The following is an 18,630-nucleotide window of genomic DNA, read 5'->3' as shown; positions in this document are numbered from 1 at the left end:
CACAGTGCGACTCGTGAAAAACTGCTCCCGCAATCTCAAGGTCCACACGTATCAGAGTTTTCTGCTGACCTGTCCCTTTCTTGCACCATACCACACAAAAAAATTTAAAAAAATGTAAAATTTATCATCTTCATTTCTTCCAAGAGAAGAGGTTGCTATGTCTGATGCAGTTGCTGTCATGAAGCAATTTAATATGAACCTGGCTCCAGCTGTTCGGACAGCAGGAGAAAGCCAGACCACAACTAAAATCTGGAGGAATAAGAGATCCACAAATCAATTTTCAGTGAAATATGAGATTATGAATGCTTGCAATTTTGCCGCTAGAAAGGAATAACTAGAGTCAAAATAAGGTATTTTGAGCTTAAAGTTTACCATGAAGAACTCTTTGTAACCAGATTTATTTCCCCCCCAAATAACAGCAAGCACCAGCTAGCAGAATAATCCCAAATACTATGCAGGCCAGGCTCCAAATACCTCCTATGAGGATCCTGGCAGCTCCTCACCTCCTTCTTCCCTTTTTACGACCTGTCACTGCAGACCAGCAGCTCTCCCATCACACTGCCACCCAGGTGACGCCACCACCACCCCCCCCAGAAAAAAATCCTACCTTTAAAATAAATAAATCGCAGAAAGAAAAACTGCAGGCCAACTCCCTTAACTCCACACAAGGCACCTGCCACCCACAAGCTGTCCTTCGCGGGCGCGGAGAGCCGCCGGGTGGGCGGAGGGAGCGGAGCGGGGCGCGGGCAGGAGAGGGGGGCCGCGGAAGGACACCTGCCCTGTCCCCTCCGTTCCGGAGGGACGGCGCTCAGGGGTCACTGCGCGCCTCAGGGGCGCAGACCTGCGTTCACAGGGCGGCCGTACACATACATATGTATATATACATACATATATATATATATGTACGTTGGCATGCGCGCAGCGGTGGGTGACCGCTGGGGCTACCAGATCTGCCTCTGAGGCAGACGCACAGACACATCCATACCATCTATACGCACACATATCTATACATGTTCCCGTGCAGGAGGTGCAGGAGAAGTTCCTCGCAGCGGCGCCGCGGGCTGGCAGGCTCCCCGCTGGATAACGGGGGAAGCTGAGGGGGGTGAAGTTTCCTCCCTCCTCCTCTCCCCGAGTTATGCCGCGGAGCTGGGCGGCCCTGGGCGGCGGAGACGCCGCCGGCAGCCCCAGGCAGGCCCGCTCCCGGCGCTGCTTTCCCCGCGCCGGCCTCCGTCTCCGCCCCGCCGGGACGCCGGGACCCCGGCCGCTCGCCGGGGGGGGGGGGGGGGCGGCGGTAGCGGTAAGGCGGCCCCCGCCCTTACCGTTGCAGAACTGCAGCAGCGAAGAGGTGTCGTAGAGGCTGCTGTAGCTGGAGAAGCCGTCCTCCATCCTGCCGCTGGTGCACTCCCGGTCGCCCCTCGGCTGTCCCGGCAGCCGCCCTCCCGCCCGCCTGCCTCCTCGCCCACACGCTGAGGGAGCGGAGGCGGCTGGGGCCGCGGCGGCCTGCTGCCTGCCTCACTCAGTTGCCATGGCAACCCCTTCACTCGCGGGGCGGGGCGGGCCGGGGCGGGCCGCCGTCACGGCGCGGCGGGGGTGGGGGGGGCGGCGGTGCGGGCGCTCCCCTCAGCGGCCGCGGGGCCGGCGGCTCCCCCGCCCGGCGGAGCCCTGTCACAGCCTGGCCGGCGGGATCCCGCGGGAAGGGAGCCGCTGGCAGGGCCGGGCGAGCGCAGGGTTGCGGGGGAGGCCCGGGGCACCGCTGGTTCCAGCGCGGAGAGGCGGGGGGGGAGCCGCGTCCTTCGGCGGGGCCGCCGCGGCCATTTCTCCTCAGCGGCCCCGGCGAGCCCCCGCCCCCGGAGCCAGGCCGCCCCGGCGCCACCGAAACCCGGCCCTGATCTGGAAGAGGGGCGAGCCCCGTTTCCCCCGGCGGTGGGAGAGGGTGTCCCGACGGGAATGCCTCTGGAACGAAGGCAGGAGTTTGGCAGCGGCCGTCGGGGCGGTCTGTGGGCCGCAGCATCCCGCCGGCCGCTGTGACACCGCCGGTGTATCCTCCTGCCGCTTCCAGCGCAGCCACGGAGCGGCTGTCACTGCGCCCTGTGTCAGCGGCCGCTCGGCTCGGGCGGGATGAGGGCTGTCGAGATAATACTGTAACTGATGCCCTCTTACAATAACAACAACGAGAAAAAAATACTGTACTTTGTTATTCCATTACGTACTAACTATCTAGCTTGAAGAATATGATACACTTTTCCAATATAAGAGACTAAAATAATTTCACTCTTTAATATTTTTACCTAGGGATATTTATAATGCCCGTTCATGGTGAGATGAGGGTAGTGGTACAAAACTGGCGGCTAGCGATACTGTAAAATTGTTATCCTTGTGGATATTATCCTTAAAATTGTTAGCCTTGTGGGCTTCGATTCCTGTGCTAGGGGTCACAGAATCACAGAATGGCAGGGGTTGGAAGGGACCTTCTGAAATCATCTGGTCCACCCCCCCTTGTCAAAGCAGTGTCACCTAGGGCAGGTTGGACAGGAACGCATCCAGGCGGGTTTGGACTGTCTCCAGAGAAGGAGACTCCACGGCCTCTCTGGGCAGCCTGTTCCAGGGCTGTGGCACCCTCAAATGTTGAATTGTCCAGTGACTGAAAGGCATTTTTCTTTCAAGCTCCTCAAGGGGCGCAAGAAAAATAATGCATTGCAAATCTATAGTACCTTTCATCTTGAAAGACACCAAAGCACTTAACAAAGCCTGTCTTCAGGTCTCAGTCCTTTCAGGAGCTTTTTGCAGGGCAGTTCCATCATATGGATCCATTTACAGGCAAGGGTTCAGTATATACAAGTCTTTTCACCCACCACTAAACCATGGTAGTGCTAACATAAAAATATGCTATAAAATTAGGCAGTGATATCAGTTCCATATTATAGTGGAGTGAAAAGTGCTCCCTCCTGAATTGCCAGTGCCAATATCGGTGGAGTTGAACTCATCTCCCAACACAAGTACTTACCCAGCCGCATGGTGCTTAACTTGTATCTGACAAAAACAACTGCAGGTTATAGCTGTGGGCTGTAACATAACTGAAATTTGTGGTCATTTAATTATATAAAAAAACCAAAACAGCATGGAAGAGAAAATCACTTCAAAAATATTAAAGACAATATATTTTCTTAATCTTTTAAATGACCCACAATTCTTTCTCATCTTTAAAATTAACACGGAGCCTTTAGGTTTTCTCATGACCTTTTCATTCACAAGCCACCAAACTTTTCAAAGATGACATATTGTGGTATTGTACAAAAATTGTACAAAAATTGTACACACAGAAATGCATGGGATTTTTGGCAGACAAGTGACAATAATAGGAAAATGAAGTTCATTTTTAATACAAATTTTAATTAAGAATTTCCTTCATTTTAAAATCTTATTGCCATGATTAGGTCACTCTTTTTTGAGCTTGAGAAGTGTTTTAATATGCTGATTTTTCACCAGCCAGAGACAGTTCCAGCACAAGTGGTGTGCTCGCCATAACATGTCAATGTTAGCTTAACCCATACCTCCTTCAGATGTGCACGTTTTGGCAAATAAATCTATGAAATCTGTGCTATCTGAAAGTATTATGTCTGTAGTAAAAAATGTGTTGTCAGGGAGAGTGCTACAAAGACAAGAGAAGTAAACACCCAGTAACTTTTACGACATCTGCCAAGGCAGAAGGAAGGACAAAAAGGGGCAATGCAGCTCCATTTTGGAAAGCGGAAATTAAAAGTCACTTAGAAACTCAAATCTAAACCTGTCTGAACGCAGCATCGTTAAAGAAAGATGCAGCATCGTTAAAGAAAGATACGACATCTGAAATGTTACAATAGATTATCCACCCAAATTAGTTGTGAAGGTGTCAGTGAAGCCCATCAGCTCACCGCGCTGCAAATCAGCTCAGTGATTTGACAGAAAATGATCTCAGCTCCAGTCTCTAGAGCTGTTATGATGCCATTATATTCTGAGGGCAAGGGTTAGGAAAAGAAAACAGTTTTATAATTTAATTGCAATGATTTCGAGACCTGTTACAATCTTATTACACTAAACTGCACCACACGGCACAAAATGAAAAAGGAATTCTCTCTGGCTGTGGGAACAATGGGACAATGGATCTGGAGGATGCACCGATGTGTCTCCGGGAATTCTGCTGGTACAGCAAAACAGTGAAAACACTTCTTTTTAATGTCCATTTTTCAGTAAACTGTAGCTTTAATCATTTGTGCAGATCCAAGCGAGTGCATTGGAAAATGGGAAATTATGTAGACGGGAACGCGGCATCCTGAGCAATACTGGGGGGCTGAGGCATCTGGAGGGGGTTTGTTGCTGTACAGTTGTGCATGCTTATTGTCGGCGCTGTCAGAAACTCTGTATGACATTACAGTTTTGAAAGCTGTATTTTGTAACTAATGATTTAAGTTTCATTTGCATCGAGTAACGTAATACAAATGGCTGTTTGCTAAGTGAGAACAAAAGAGCTTTTACCCATCCCTAGCTGAATTTTCAGGAGTTAATGCTCCAATTTTAGGACAAAGAAACCATGCTTTCACTCCCTGCTAATAGGCTATCATCAAATAATTTTGATGGTTTATGTATTCCTTTTCCTTTTTTATTTCTGTTTCTTTTGCATTACTAATAAATACAAAAAATACCCTGCAGCAGGTTCATATCAGAAGTATTGTAGTTCATAGCTCTCAACAGTTTAGATTGGTGTAGTATTATGATGTTACAGCTAATGATACTCTCAAGTCAAGAGCGAGCTGTCCCAGTCGCCATGTCCACAAGAAACAAAGAAATCTGAGTTACAGTATCCTCTTAAAATCCACTAAAATAGCAGACACTGATTATATAAATCTTATCCCTGTACTCATTACATTTCACAATAACTTTGAGAGAAAAGCCCGATACAAGCACGTTTCATCTGGCTCGTAGAGAAGGACTTTTGAAGACCACAAGTCTTACGAGAAGCGGCTGGGGTTGTTTAACTTGAAGAAAAGGAGGCTGAGGGGAGACCTTACTGCTCTCTACAATTACCAGAAAGGAGATTGTAGAGAGGTGGGGGTCAGTCTCTTCTCCCAAGTAACAAGTGATAGGACAAGAGGAAACGGCCTCAAGTTGCGCCAGGGGAGGTTTAGATTAGGTATTAGGAAAAGTTTTTACACTGAAAGGGTTGTCAAGCATTGGAACAGGCTGCCCAGGGAAGGGGTGGAATCATCATCCTTGGAGGTACTTAAAAGGCGGGAAGACTTGGTGCCTAGGGACATTGTTTAGTGGTGGTTTTGTCAGTCTTAGTTTGATGGTTGGACTCGATGATCCCTTCCAACCTAGACAATTCTATGATTCTGTGAAGGGGGATTTTACCTTCTGGGTCATTTCTGTGGCTCTGTCATTTGACAGTGTCAGGCTGTTTTCACCATTTTTTGACAGCTTGGACAGTCTACCCTTCACACCTGACACCCAGCTCTGTGCTGAAGGCCCTTGCCTTCAGCGGGCTTGTTCGGGGAGTGAGATGGTGGCACTTGGTAAAAGAGAGAAGTTGGGATTAGGATCTCAGTCTCAAAGCCTGGTGTGCAGAGCTGCTAAAGGCATCGGGTGTAGCAGAATCTTCTTTGCAGAGTTTACTGGAGGTGAAGGCTCAATTCACCATAGGGGCTGGAGGGGTTTTTATTTTTCTGGTGGGTGCAATGCACTTCTGCTGAACAGATCAGGAAAGCCTGGATGGCCGCTGCGCGCTCTGAACCTATTTTGTAACTAGAGGAAACTTCATCGGGCAAAGCATCTAGCATCATCAGCAAATGTGCTGGTTTCCCTAAAATTTATCAGTGGATATAATTACAGCATCTATTTTAGTGTGACTAGCGTTTGAAGAGCCCCTCCAGCTTTTCAACAATCGCTCGATAGGTCACGTTTACTGCAGTGTGATCAAAGGGAGCTGAGCTCAGTGATGTAACTCACTGTGCTTCGATTTAAGACCTTAAGACTCCATTTCACCATTTACAGTCTTACTTAATGCAGCAGTCAGTCTCTGCTTGAGCCTGGAAGGTTTGAGATTGCGTGTTTGTTCAAGTTTTGCTTTTCCTCTGTGAGTCATGGATTTCACCTGTTAAAAAACTGAAGCACTGCAACACTTGGTGCCTGGCCCCAGACTACAATCCGAAACACAAGGCACCACGCGTGTGCCTCTCCCTGCCTAAAGTCTGCTGAAATCCTGATTTAGACAGATTTTTATTTATTTATTTATTTTAAAATTTGCCCTTTCTCTTTAGTGAGCAGCAGAGATTGTTTGTTTGGTTTTTTTTTTAAGAGAATTTCATGCAGTGAATAAATTGTCTTTGTTCTTCAAAGGTGGCTTTTCCTCACAGCCAGACTATCTCCAGGTATCAGAGTGGGGTTCTCTGTCAGGGTCCTATCACGGGCTCAAACAAGGATTTCCTCTCCTACTGTGGGGTAGGAAAGGAAGAAGTGCCTTGCCGCCCAGTCTCCTTTGTGAAAACACTTCAACCGCTGGAATAATCGTTCATTCTAAATAGCAGGACTCCAGCGTTTCAACCACAGCAGGGGTCTTCATGAATGTCACTACAAAGCACGCCTCATGCATGTGGGAAAGATGGGGTATAAGGGGGAGGCTTCACCATTATGCCAGCACAGTCTGAGCGCATTAAAAATACAATGAAACAAATGTGGGATGAAACCATCAAAGGTATGCATGTTTTACAGTCCAAATGAAAATATGCTGCAATATGTCTGTATACATCATGTTGTGTCAAATGACATACATTGGAGTTGTGGGTTTTTCCCTGTAATTAATAAGAATATTCTTAATCATACTGCCCAGTAAAAAAACCCAAAAACATTGCTTTGCAGATTGATTAATTTGTAAATACAAAGAGAAGGCTTTGAAGATGAAAAGAGTAATGCTTTGCACATCTATGACTCTTCCCATTCAAAGATGGGAGGCTGCTCGGCAAACCCTGGTGCTTTCAGACTTGCACTGCCTTTTTGAACTAAATGTTGTCTTTATTTTACTTACTTGGAAAATGAGAGGGAAAACATGAGACAGCCAAAGTCACACCGGGAAGTCAATGACAGAATCAGACCAGAATAACTACCAGTTGAGTGCACTAACCATTAGACTACCCTGTCTGCAAACACCGAAGGTATTACTTGTACCGTTTATTATGAAATGCTTTCAAGCATAGTGCCTGCAGTCAAAATACCCTTGTTTTTGTAAGGTCCCCTAACAAGTTGGGTTCAATGCACTCCAGCGTATGAAATGGCCAGCTGCAGACTTTATATAAATATAACATTATGATACCAAACTGATAAGAAGCAAAATACACTACAGATACACAAGGATGCAAGTCCTTTTCCACCTTCTATGCAATCTGTGCTGATGGGAACAACATTTCTGTGAAGAGCTGCAATGATGGATGGCATCACAGGGAGAAATGATCCATCCGCTCTTCAAAATTACTCCTTGAAAGTTTTCATTTCTAGCTCAGCTCTGCAACCCTGTTTTTGGTGGCTTCAGTCCCAAATGGAGACTGAAAGCTTCCTCTAACAGAGCTCTTTGAGATCTGTGTTTTCAGGGGTACAAGTCCTACCTCCTGGTAGAGTTGCTTCCCTGGTTTACCGTCCAACAGCTTTGGCAGAGGTTCACCAGTTCACCAGCCAGGGCGCAGGAGGGTCATCCCTACAGGAGCTTTCCCGCACCCACTGAAACCTCGGGGAGCCCCAGGCATGTAGGTATTGAGAAATATTTTCAGCGAGTATGAAAAAGGGATGCTTTTGTGTGGCTAGCACCACATCGACACCTCTCCTGCACATGGCTGAGATCACGGATTTTTTATTTTTTTTTTTTAGTTTTTGTGTCATGTTTATAAAGGTGTTACTATGACAATATTCCAGACGTCTATTTTATGCATATATTTAAGTCATATTTTGTTACGATTTAATATCTGCTTTATACAAAGCCACAACAATATAAATCTGTGCCTTCTGAATTATACTACAGGAGAAAAAGACTAGAGCAAACTATGATGTAGATTATTTTTTTTTAAACGGTACTTAAATAATAGCACAGCAAATTGATCATTTAAGGTGTACACAACAATTGCCGTTTTGTTAACAAAACGGTACTAAAATAAACGTTCTGTTCAATTTTTAGACTGAGCATTTTCATTTGACTGTAGCAATTTACAAGAATGTGTAAAACCCAGAAGCAGAAAACAGAATATATGTCCAAAGGGTATATGTCAGCTACACTATGAGAGAGAAGCCGCTCTACTTTGCAAACAGATCCCCATAGCGCCTGTGAACAGAGGGAGATATCTCAACACTATTTCTTACATTTCTCAGTCAGTAGAACGGTGGATTAAACTTGTGCCTTATCCGACCTGGTATTCATAATTTCCCACCTTCCCATGTCACTGTTTTACTGTTTTCAGGATCCAGCACAATTAAGGGCATCTCCTGGGAACCAATGTGTACTAGGAAAATTTACTGTCGGCCATGTAAATAATAAAGCACACATAAAAATGTATGTGTAAGACGAAGCCCCACATCCGTTCAATATATTAACGTTAGAAGGGACTAGCCAATCTCATTTATGTCACATTCTACATTTGCTGTAAGAGGTAAAATTGGAAATTTATATTACTGGAAATTTGCCCAGATATGGAAAATGAACTATGGCAAGTGTCTTGAGAGGTAATTGGAAAAAATAGTGCATTTCTTTGAGTGATTTTAGATGTTATGCTTGCTTTTAGTTAGGGGTTTACTGGAAAAGCTAATTTGCATGACTAAACAAGTCATTGAAAGTAGATGCAGAGTTTGCCTGTAATCTTAACTTCTGCCATCACATATGCCCATTTACCGCCTCAACTAACCTATCTTAATGTTTTGCTTATCCATCTCCTGTTAAAAGAGGCAGGGGGAGAAAGAAGACAATATTCCATTTGTACAGTGTGGGTTATTTCTGCGGAGGACAATAGAAACTCCACTGGTTCAAACTCATTGAATTTCCATGAGCTTTTCCCGAGCGGGTGGAGGAGCGAGAGGGTGGAAGGCAGGGTGACCTACAAGGGATACGCAGGAAATTCAGCCCACTACACTCACAGATTCCTTTGATATCTGCCAGAGCCCAAGACCACCTACAATGAGAGATCTTCATCCCTCCCCAGCTTTTGCTTCCTCAGCCCATTTCTGCTTTCCCAGTACAAGATCCCAAGACACAACCTGGGGATGGAAGAAAACACTTAAATCATCAGCTAATCTAAACTTGGCTGGCTCGAGAAAAAAGCAATAGGGAAGAATCCTTTCCTACAGTTTTCAACATGACTTTACACTGATTTCCAGCACGGGCTGTAGCGTTTATTTTTGTGGGTAACTATAGTTTTGTTTTGAATTAAACTTTTGTATTTACTTTGGAAGAGAATTTGGCTTGGAAGAAACTTTTTTGTCCTGGTCTGTGCAATCACCCAAGGCTCACAGTGTGATCAAAGCTGTGTTGTGTTTCATGTGTTTTTGTCAAAGCAATTTCTTTCTACAGATTCATAGCAAGTAGATAAATTCAGATAAATTCCACTTTTCATCTCCTTTTGTCATCTAAGACTTAAGAAACAAAATGCAACAAAGTAAGTGGTTGAACCAGAGAAGCTTTCACTGAATTGCCCAGGAACATGAATAGACATCAGGGTTTAAACTGCAGGATCAGGTCCATACAGTAATAAAAGATTTGGCTTTTGGGGAAAGAATGCCGGTTGTTCTTAAAACACCTCTGCCAGCTAGTGCAAGGTGTAGGATTACTAATCCTCCTCAGGGGAAGCCATGCGTGGCATTCTTCGCTTTGGTGGTGGCATTCAAGGGAGTCCTGGACAGAGGAAAAAGTAATAGGGGCAATAATGACAGTCTCTGAATGAAGCCCTGAGAAATAGCGCAGGCCCTGCCGCCTGGCTGCCAGCCATCCAAGCATGAAGAACAATTGTGCGTTTGTTTCAGATACCAAGTCACCTAATTTTAAAAACGCTTCCTGATGCAGCCCTTTAATTCCTAAGTATTTCACCACCTGACGTTTCTCTCTCAGGCTTTCAAAGAAGCAAGAGAAAACCAGAGCTACAGATAAGGGAAAGGAGGGAAACTAAAAGGATTTTGTCGTTAGTGCAGTGATAATTCAAGAAAAAAAAGGGCAAGAAGACAAGTTCTTTTCAACTTTCTGTTGCCCGATAACCCCTCCTTGTCCCACCGCTTTCTGACAGAATAAATGCTGGAATAAAGCACAGAATGAATCTCAAAAGAAAAATATGTATTGTGTGCCATAAATTATACAAGCAGATGCAGCCATGAACGAAAGAATTAAGAACATAAAACCCCTGCAGCGTGCACTGGCTGATGAGGGGCTGGAGGTTGCCAAGGGACACTGTGTGACCACTGTGCCGTCCAAGCTGGATCTTGCTCTAAACATCAGCCTACAACCCTATCGTGCAGGGGCTTGCCGTCTTTTTCTTCACATTCTTCTTCTTAAACAGCTCTTTTACATATCAGTAGCTGTTTAATGAATGTTTTGGCCATAACCAGTTTGTGGTGTATTTCACAGCCGTCTGAGAAATCTTGCAATGAGGAATTTTGCATCTTTTCCTCAAACCATCCCTTCAGACAAGTATTCCCAGATGAAGGTGAATGAGTCCCCCTAGACGAAGGGATGGGTAGAACAGGCCAAGGGCCAAGTCTTCGTCTGCTGTAACCTTGCAGAGCACTCTCAGCTTCAGCTGAAGTCTTGATTTCATTGCTTTTTGTTTGTTAGAAAAGTGTTATTTAGCTTTATGGTGCCCTATACGGAAATAATTACAAATAACATAGCTAGCTGCTTAATGCTCATCAGAGACTTCATTCAACTAAACAGTTTTTCGGCAAAGTCCAAACTCTGGATCCAGATTTTTCACATTTACGCATCTATAATATCTCTCCATTCCTTCATGATATCTTTTATTTCAAGACATTGGCAGCTGTTTTCTTATTCAGCAATCATTTCAGTGGGGGAAAAAAAAAGCTTAGCAATATTGATGCAACTTAGTGTCATACGAGCAATTAAGAAAAAAATGCATCTCAAGGAAGTTGATGGCATTAATTTCCTATCAGTAAGATGTTTTAAAGAAAACCCATATAAGACTGTGTAAAAGGACATTTGGACAACTTCACTCCTTTAAATGTCATTTGGTGACCATCCAAGAATAAGGAGTAAAAAATGCTTGATGCTGGAAAAGAATACAGAAGACTCATGATTTTCAGCTGTCATACATGTGAATTTGTGGAAAATGATGCAATTAGAGACTAGAAGCAGAGCAAAATTTCTGTTTATGTTCAGCTCTGCCCCGCAGATCAGAACTGCTGGAGGATGGCAGAGAAAATGTCCTTTTCTCTCTTGCTCGTGTCCTCCATGGGCTATGTCCTGCTCTGAGTTAACATCGTATTCAGGCAATACAATTAGGGGACAGTCTTGATATGATTTAGCATTTTCTACTTTTTCCATTCGTCTGATGAAGAGCGTTTGCTCTGTCATTCATTCACCATTTCCTTCCATGTGAAATTAGGAAATATGGCAAATGAAGACTGGAAGCCAGGGTTTTTCCATCCCTGCATGTTTTCCCTTGGAGCTCAGAAACTCAAGTTATTCCAGTGTAGAGGAAGAAGAGGAAATGTAGTAATAAAGTCCCTGGCTTCACCACAAGCCCTTTTCTGACCTGACAGGGAGAAAGTATATGGAAAGGGATTGAACTACTCAGGATAAATGTAAATTGAACTACTCAGGATAAATGTAAATGAATGGCAAAAGTACGTTGAGGTAAAATCAGGAAGACAAAAGCACAAAGCCGGGACAGCAAGGTACCAAGATGTCATTCTGCAAATGCACATGAAGAAGGCTGGGGGAGCGCTGGTCCGCTACTCAGGGGTGCAAGACAACTATCGACAGATGACATGGGAAGGTACAAGTGATAAATGACTTTTTTGGGGCTGTCTTCATTAAAGTTGCCTTCCAACAAATGTGTTAAGCCAGTGCTGAGGCTGAAAAATGTCATTAGTCATTACACCCCCCCTGCTCCGCTCCCTTCCCAGCTCCTCCCTGCCCTCCTGCATGCCACTGCCACAGCGATTTGTAAGGGCCTGCAGGGATCTGGCTGGGGGAACTGATCCAGCTGAAAATTAACCTAGAAAATAGATGATTGTTATTAGGATCAGTTAGTTCTGCAGTTTGATTCATCTCATGGCTGCACTGTATTCAGATATTTTTTTTTCAAACTAGCTAGACTTGTTAACTTCACCCTATGATGCTTAAAGTGCAGACCGATCCCAGGACGGGTAGTTAACTCTTTCTGAGTCACTGGATGTGTAGGATGTCAGAGGATCATAAATAGGAAAGCACGGTGCCTGTCTTTAAAATAGGGAAAAAAGGAGCTAAGAGATTATTGATCAGTCTGATTACATTCAATTGCTGCCCCAAAATCTAGGATTTTTTAAACAAACTATTTATAGGTGCCTGGAAGATAAAGGGGAGAGCATTCAGCTTTAGTTGTAAGAACAAAGTCTGTCAAACCAGTCTAGCCCTTTCTATGCCTGTATTGTGCTGTGGAGAGGGGAAGGGCAGTTGGTGTCATATAACCCAACTTCAGGAAGGCTTTTTGCACACTCATGACACTCTCAGAGGCAAATAAGGAAACACAGCCTTGCTGACCCCGTTATACCTGTTCCAACAGGTGTAAGACTGCTCAGGTAATTATACCTAAAAAGTGACTCAAAATGAAAAGATGTATGAAATACAATTCTGCATAGTTTTGTCCTTACTCCCATTATAGTCCACATTTTCATTAGTGGCTGGAAAAGGGAGCAGAAGACATACTTAGTAAATGTGCAGGTCACGTCTTGGGAGCTCTGCAAGTTGATAAACAGATTAAAATTTAAAAAAAAAATATCTTGGCAGCTGGAAGGAACTTTCTGCAAGAGAAAATGAGGACCAGTATAAGGGACTACATTTAGATAGGAATTACCTGCCGGAAGGTGGGTAATAACTGGTTAGGAAATAGCTCGGCCAAGGGTAGCACACGAACCAAACATTGAGTCAGCTTTGTCATGCAGAGTGGAAAAGGCAGGCAGCATACTGGGATGGATAAATAATCCTGAAAATGTATGAAGAAATCCTTCGGCCCTATTCAGCATCGATAACACCTCAGTTGGAGCACTAAGTCCAGTTTAAATGGCGTTTAAATTGTATCAAGGAAGACTCTCATTGAGACACTAAAATAAGACAGTAAAATAAGTAATCCTTCCAACTTTCAGGGCAGTAAAGCACTGGAATATGTTGCCTGGGGAAGTTGCAGAGCATCCATGGAACGGCTCTAAAATCGTTTTAGACAAATATATATTGATGTGATATAGCTGGTCCTGCCTTGGGGCAGACTGACTAGATGAACTCTTAAGGTCTTTTCCAGCCTAGGTTTCCTGAGATCCACCTCACTGAGTTATTGTCCAGCTTTCTGGGGAAAGTAGCTGCAGGCCCACTTCCATGGTGTTTTGTTGTTGTTCTTCTCACGTGAGGTTCACGCGTAATTGGCTGGAGTGCCTCAAATAATCCCACTTTACTTACAAAATCTCTCTCAGTTGCTATCAAGCTGAAATAATATAAATTAGGCTATTGCTCTGTTTTTCTGTTTTGAAGAGATCAAATCTTTCCACCATTTAATTCATTGGCAATATATTCCTACCACCCCCAAGAGCAGCTGGTGAAAAAAAACAGTTTAGTTAATTTTACTAGAAAATAAAGTTGATATACAAAAAAATCAAGTCACTTTTCTGAGCACTCATGTGTACGGTGCTACTATTCTGGGGTCTAGTGATGGAGAATCGGGCTTTCTTCTCACTGTCACTAGTGTGTGTCGGGTCAGGTGAACACCAAGCAATCACACTCCACTACTGCTCGTTAGAAAATGAGCTGACGCCGCTTTCCCTCTTAGGAGAGGACACAAAGCAGAGCCAAAACTTGGCAAAACACCACTATCACTGTTGCAGTAGTGAAATGCTGAAAGCCTGAGCAGGCATTTGGACTGAGGTGTCCTCACCGTCTGCTTCCAAAACAATACGTGGGATGTCTGGGATTTCATTTTTCTACTCTGTTCCCTTCTTTGGATTCCCTCCTATAACGCTCATATGGGTGAGATGATGAAGTAAAAAGGCTGTTCACACTGACTGCAGTATTTTCTTTCAGCTGAAAGCGTGTAATTGCAGTTTGGCAGGCAGACACGCACACCTACGGGAAGGAGAGCGCTCTCTGGGTTTGGTGCTCCTGAGCATCTGTAACCGGCACATCTGAAAATATTTTAAAGTGAGCTCAGCCTGTATTTGTCTTCATAACACAAAGTACTGCTAGGGACAGAATCGAATGTTTGGGTGTGTTTATATTATTCCCTTTTATAAGATGAATGGCATTTACGCCTCTTTTCTCTGCATTCACAGACACCTCCACATAAAGGCATTCTGTACAAACCTTCCTCCCTTTCCCTCATAAAAGAATGACAACCTAATATGATTTATTTCTTTGCGGCACAGTCTCCTAAACAGGCTTTGAAAATGATCATTAACCTTGAAGGCTGGACCATCTATTTTCTGGACTTGCCCTTCACAGTGCTAACAAAAGTAATTTCTACAAAAGAAATTTGACTTCTACGTTATCTAAGATACACATTTAAATTCATAAAATACATTAGTCTTTTCTATATTCCAGAGCCTAAACTGCAAAGTTTAAAATGTTATCTTCACACTTACGAAACTCAGGTTTGCCATTCTGCTGAAGTGTAACAGTGTGACATTTGAGAAAGCTGTGACATTTGGCTCTGTGTCCAACAGAGGGAGGTGTTCGGAGACACGGATTTGGTCCAAACTCTTTCGAAGTTTAAGGAATTCAGCTGAAGGGGAGGGTGTGTGGGGGGAGCACACATAAATGCAAGTGGGCAACACGTATTTTACTATTGCAATTCAATTCATTTAACTGCTCTGTGAGAATTCCAGTGTGGAGTCACTGCTTACTTAACGAGCCAGACCGACTCAGAGGATTTTGGATTAGAACAACCGGGATGATTTGGTGGGAGGACTTTTAGATCAGACAGGTGACGATATCGTCTCTGTGTCAAAAAGGAACTATGATTCTCTTAAAAATAAAAAAGCACTGTTCTGTTCATACCACCTGATTGATGTAAGACAAACTCAAGCAGAGGTCCAGTCTCGTTGGCAATTTGGGTTCAGTTTGAAGTTACTCGGCTGTGCCTTCCTCGCAGGCAGTCACTATGGCGATGGGAAAATATTGTGAGGTATAGGAATGATGGGAATATGACTCAGTGAGTACAGAAAAAGGAATGTTCAAAAACATAACTCCCAGGAGGCACGGAGTACACTTTTCAAAAAGGCACATGAATCGAGGATGAGAATCATAGAATCATAGAATGGTTTGGGTTAGAAGGGACCCTAAAGATGATCTAGTTCCAGCCCCCCTGCCATGGGGTACAATCTGGTACTGCTTTGCACCAGTATGTTCATTGGGGGACACGGTTAATAAACAATGAGCCATAGTGCTGCATATTTTCAGTCTCTCTATTATCAGCGGGAAACAGAAGCCGGCAGTGAAGGAAACAGCAGCACTCTGCCCTGCTCATTCCAGCCCCCACAGGACCGCCATGGGGCTGGAGCTGGGTTTATCAGTAAGGGGCATGTTTGGACAGACTCGGTCAAGTCGGTGTGTGACTTCCATGGCCTTTCCAAGTGGAAAGGCTTCTCCTTTCACTTGCAAAGCCACAGAGGCTTGTGGAAACCTCTGTATGAAGATGCCCTTCTCTGCTGACCCTCGTCCTGTTGAATTGGGATTTGGCCCAAATACAAAGGAAGTAGCCCAAGGCAAGAGCCAGCCCACAGGGAGACTCTATAGATCCCTATAGAAGATCACACGAAGAAGAACTACCAGGATAACCCAGACCTGTGCTCTGCCTGGCCCAGTATTAGATGGGCCTCAGCGTGCCACAAAAAAGGAGTTTCTAAAATAGCTTGCCCTCAAGAGAATTTTTTCCACAGTTTTGCTATTTAGTCCCAGAAAGCATGAAAATATATATATATATATATTTCATAAAATCATGGAATCATAGAATGGTTCGGGTTGGAAGGAACATTAAAGATCATCCAGTTCCAACCCCCTGCCGTGGGCAGGGACACCTCCCACCAGACCAGGCTGCTCAAAGCCCCGTCCAGCCTGGCCTTGAACACTTCCAAGGATGGGGCAGCCACAACCTCCCTGGGCAACCTGTGCCAGTGTGTCATCACGCTCAGAGTAAAGAATTTCTTCCTAATAGCTAATCTAAATCTCCCCTCATTCAGTTTAAAACCATTGCCCCTCGTCCTGTTGCTACGCTCCCTGATAAAAAGTCCCTCCCCATCTCTCCTATAGGGCCCCTTTAAGTACTGGTAGGTTACTATAACATCTCCCTGGAGCCTTCTCTTCTCCAGGCTGAATAACCCCAACTCTCTCTATATATAATATATATATATATATAAATATATATATATTCCTTGTTTAAAAAATTAAAATCTACCTCATGCAGCTAATGATGGTTGCATGGCCTGTGTCAGTGCTAGTCATTCTCTGAACCATTTATGCTTTTGGCCTCAGTGGTACTCTGACGTAGTGAGTTCCCCAGATTGATTATGCATTGTGCAAAGGCTTTTCTTTTAATAAAATTTATGTTCTACCTTTTACTTTGCTTAATGTCTCTTTATCCTTGAACTCTGAGAAGTGCCAGGTCAACTACTCTAGCTTGCTTTTTTTTTTCTGTATCCCTCTCAAGCTTCCCCTTCAATTTACTCAGATTCTTCAATCGTTTCTGCCCTGAAGGAGGAGAGAGCTTCGTTCCCTGTGGGTTTCTGGGACCTGTGGAGTTTGAGGGCTGTTGCCAAGCTTCCCCTCCTGACCTGCAAGCCGCTGCTTCTTCAGGAGAAATTCCGTGAGCTGAAGCAGTCTGCTGCGCCCTTTGATCCTGCTCCCCTGAGCTTTATTCTAGGAGGTACAACTGAGCCCTGAGGCATCAACATGATTATACTGCCTTCTTTTACCTTAAAAATACTGGCCACCAGTATTGTTGCTCAGCAACGTGAAACTGTGTATCACTGCTGGCTTCATTAAACTTTAAAAATATTTTTCCTCGCCAACTCAAATAAATAATTGACGATGATTTCAGTGTATATTTAGCATGTCCATTGGAATTCCAGTAAGTAGGTAAAACAGCTTTTATATATCTAGAATTAAGAAGAAATACCTAATACTGGGTGTAAAATAAAATGAATAGCTGAAAAAATACTTGCACTTACAAAGCAATTTGTAAATCGCTGAAAGAAGCTGTACCAAATAAATGTCAAAATGCTATATTATTCCTTTACTGAACACACTGCACCTTCTTTTTTGCAAAGATCGTTAAATCTTAATGTATGGTTTCCTACTAGAAAAGACTACAACGACTGATCCTTTAACTTCTTTATTATACATATATTTGCTAATATAGGCAATTGAAGACATTACATATGCATAAATGGAGGAGAACAGATTTCAACATACATATTTTCTGGTTGAGTAATAATGCCTGGGGTTATTAAAAATAATGGGTTGTAAAACTCAAGTGTACTTTTCGTCAACTAACTGATGGATTGCTTGTTATTCACCTCTAGCATGGGTCCCAGCTAAAATAAATTGCTGCAATCCTTATCAGCAGATTCTTTTCTATTATCCGCGTGAAGTCCCAGTTTTATCTAATTGGTGGCATTACCAGAACATTTTTCTGCAAATATAGAAGCCTCTTGGTAAATGCAATTGCTACTTTAATCCATGAGAGGCGCATTTAGATGCGTATCTGTGAGCAGGACAGAGAGAACCTGAGCTAGGGGGCTCTGGCGGTCTCCGGTCTAAATGACTGCCAAAATAAACATGAGTGGAGATAGAGGGATTAATCCCGTAATCCTTACTTAAGCAAAATTCCTGCTATCTTCAGCGAGATTCTCGCTGGGCAACAGCTGTAGAAATTGGCCTAAACTAAGCAGAAATGGGAAAGGCCAAATTCTGCCTCTGGGTGTGCACATGTGACTTGTGTAAAACCTACAGTGTGACACCCCGGGCCTGGGATAATCAGCACATAAATTCCCATCAAGCTCTACAGTGCCAAGACGTTAACGGGTATAAATACCAGGCACGTCCATACCCCCATAGGGAAATACTTCTATCCAAGAAGAATTATCCAAGAAGAACTGAGAAGAGGGAAAACAAGTGCAAACTGAAACTAATACTCAGAAATAAAAAGCTCATTTTATTAAAAAGTGTCTTCCATTTTAACCAGCCTGAGGGGTGTTTGCTGTATTTGCCTCCACTGAACTCAGAGTTATTGCCCCCATTTTCCAGCTGGGATGGAAAACCAACATGCAAAGTTAAGTGATTTTCCACAGACCACACAGCAAGTGATTAGTATCATGGGGACAAATTAATCTTGGGTGTAAATCCATAAAGATTAATGGAGCTCTAACAGGGATTAA

General features: G+C 43.9%; 1 protein-coding gene across 7 annotated transcripts in view; it reads right to left on the bottom strand.

The window, feature by feature from the left end:
* The window catches only part of EML1 (EMAP like 1), a 131,779-nt gene that overhangs the window by 83,917 nt on the left and 29,232 nt on the right, over positions 1-18,630 (bottom strand). For 3 of the 7 annotated variants that reach the window (XM_054198289.1, XM_054198293.1, XM_054198294.1), the window contains exon 1: positions 1,320-1,477. The exons of the other annotated variants lie outside the window; for them this stretch is intronic. In XM_054198289.1, coding sequence (XP_054054264.1) covers positions 1,320-1,386 — 67 coding nt within the window. In that variant the 5' untranslated portion in view covers positions 1,387-1,477. Of the gene's footprint in view, positions 1-1,319; positions 1,478-18,630 lie in introns of those variants that run through there. 7 annotated transcript variants of the gene reach the window in all.

The sequence above is a fragment of the Rissa tridactyla genome, chromosome 4, assembly GCF_028500815.1.
Source record: "Rissa tridactyla isolate bRisTri1 chromosome 4, bRisTri1.patW.cur.20221130, whole genome shotgun sequence".
NCBI classification, from domain to species: domain Eukaryota; kingdom Metazoa; phylum Chordata; class Aves; order Charadriiformes; family Laridae; genus Rissa; species Rissa tridactyla.
The sequence above is the reverse complement of the archived record's forward strand: the minus strand, read 5'-3'. Positions and strand labels throughout refer to the sequence as shown.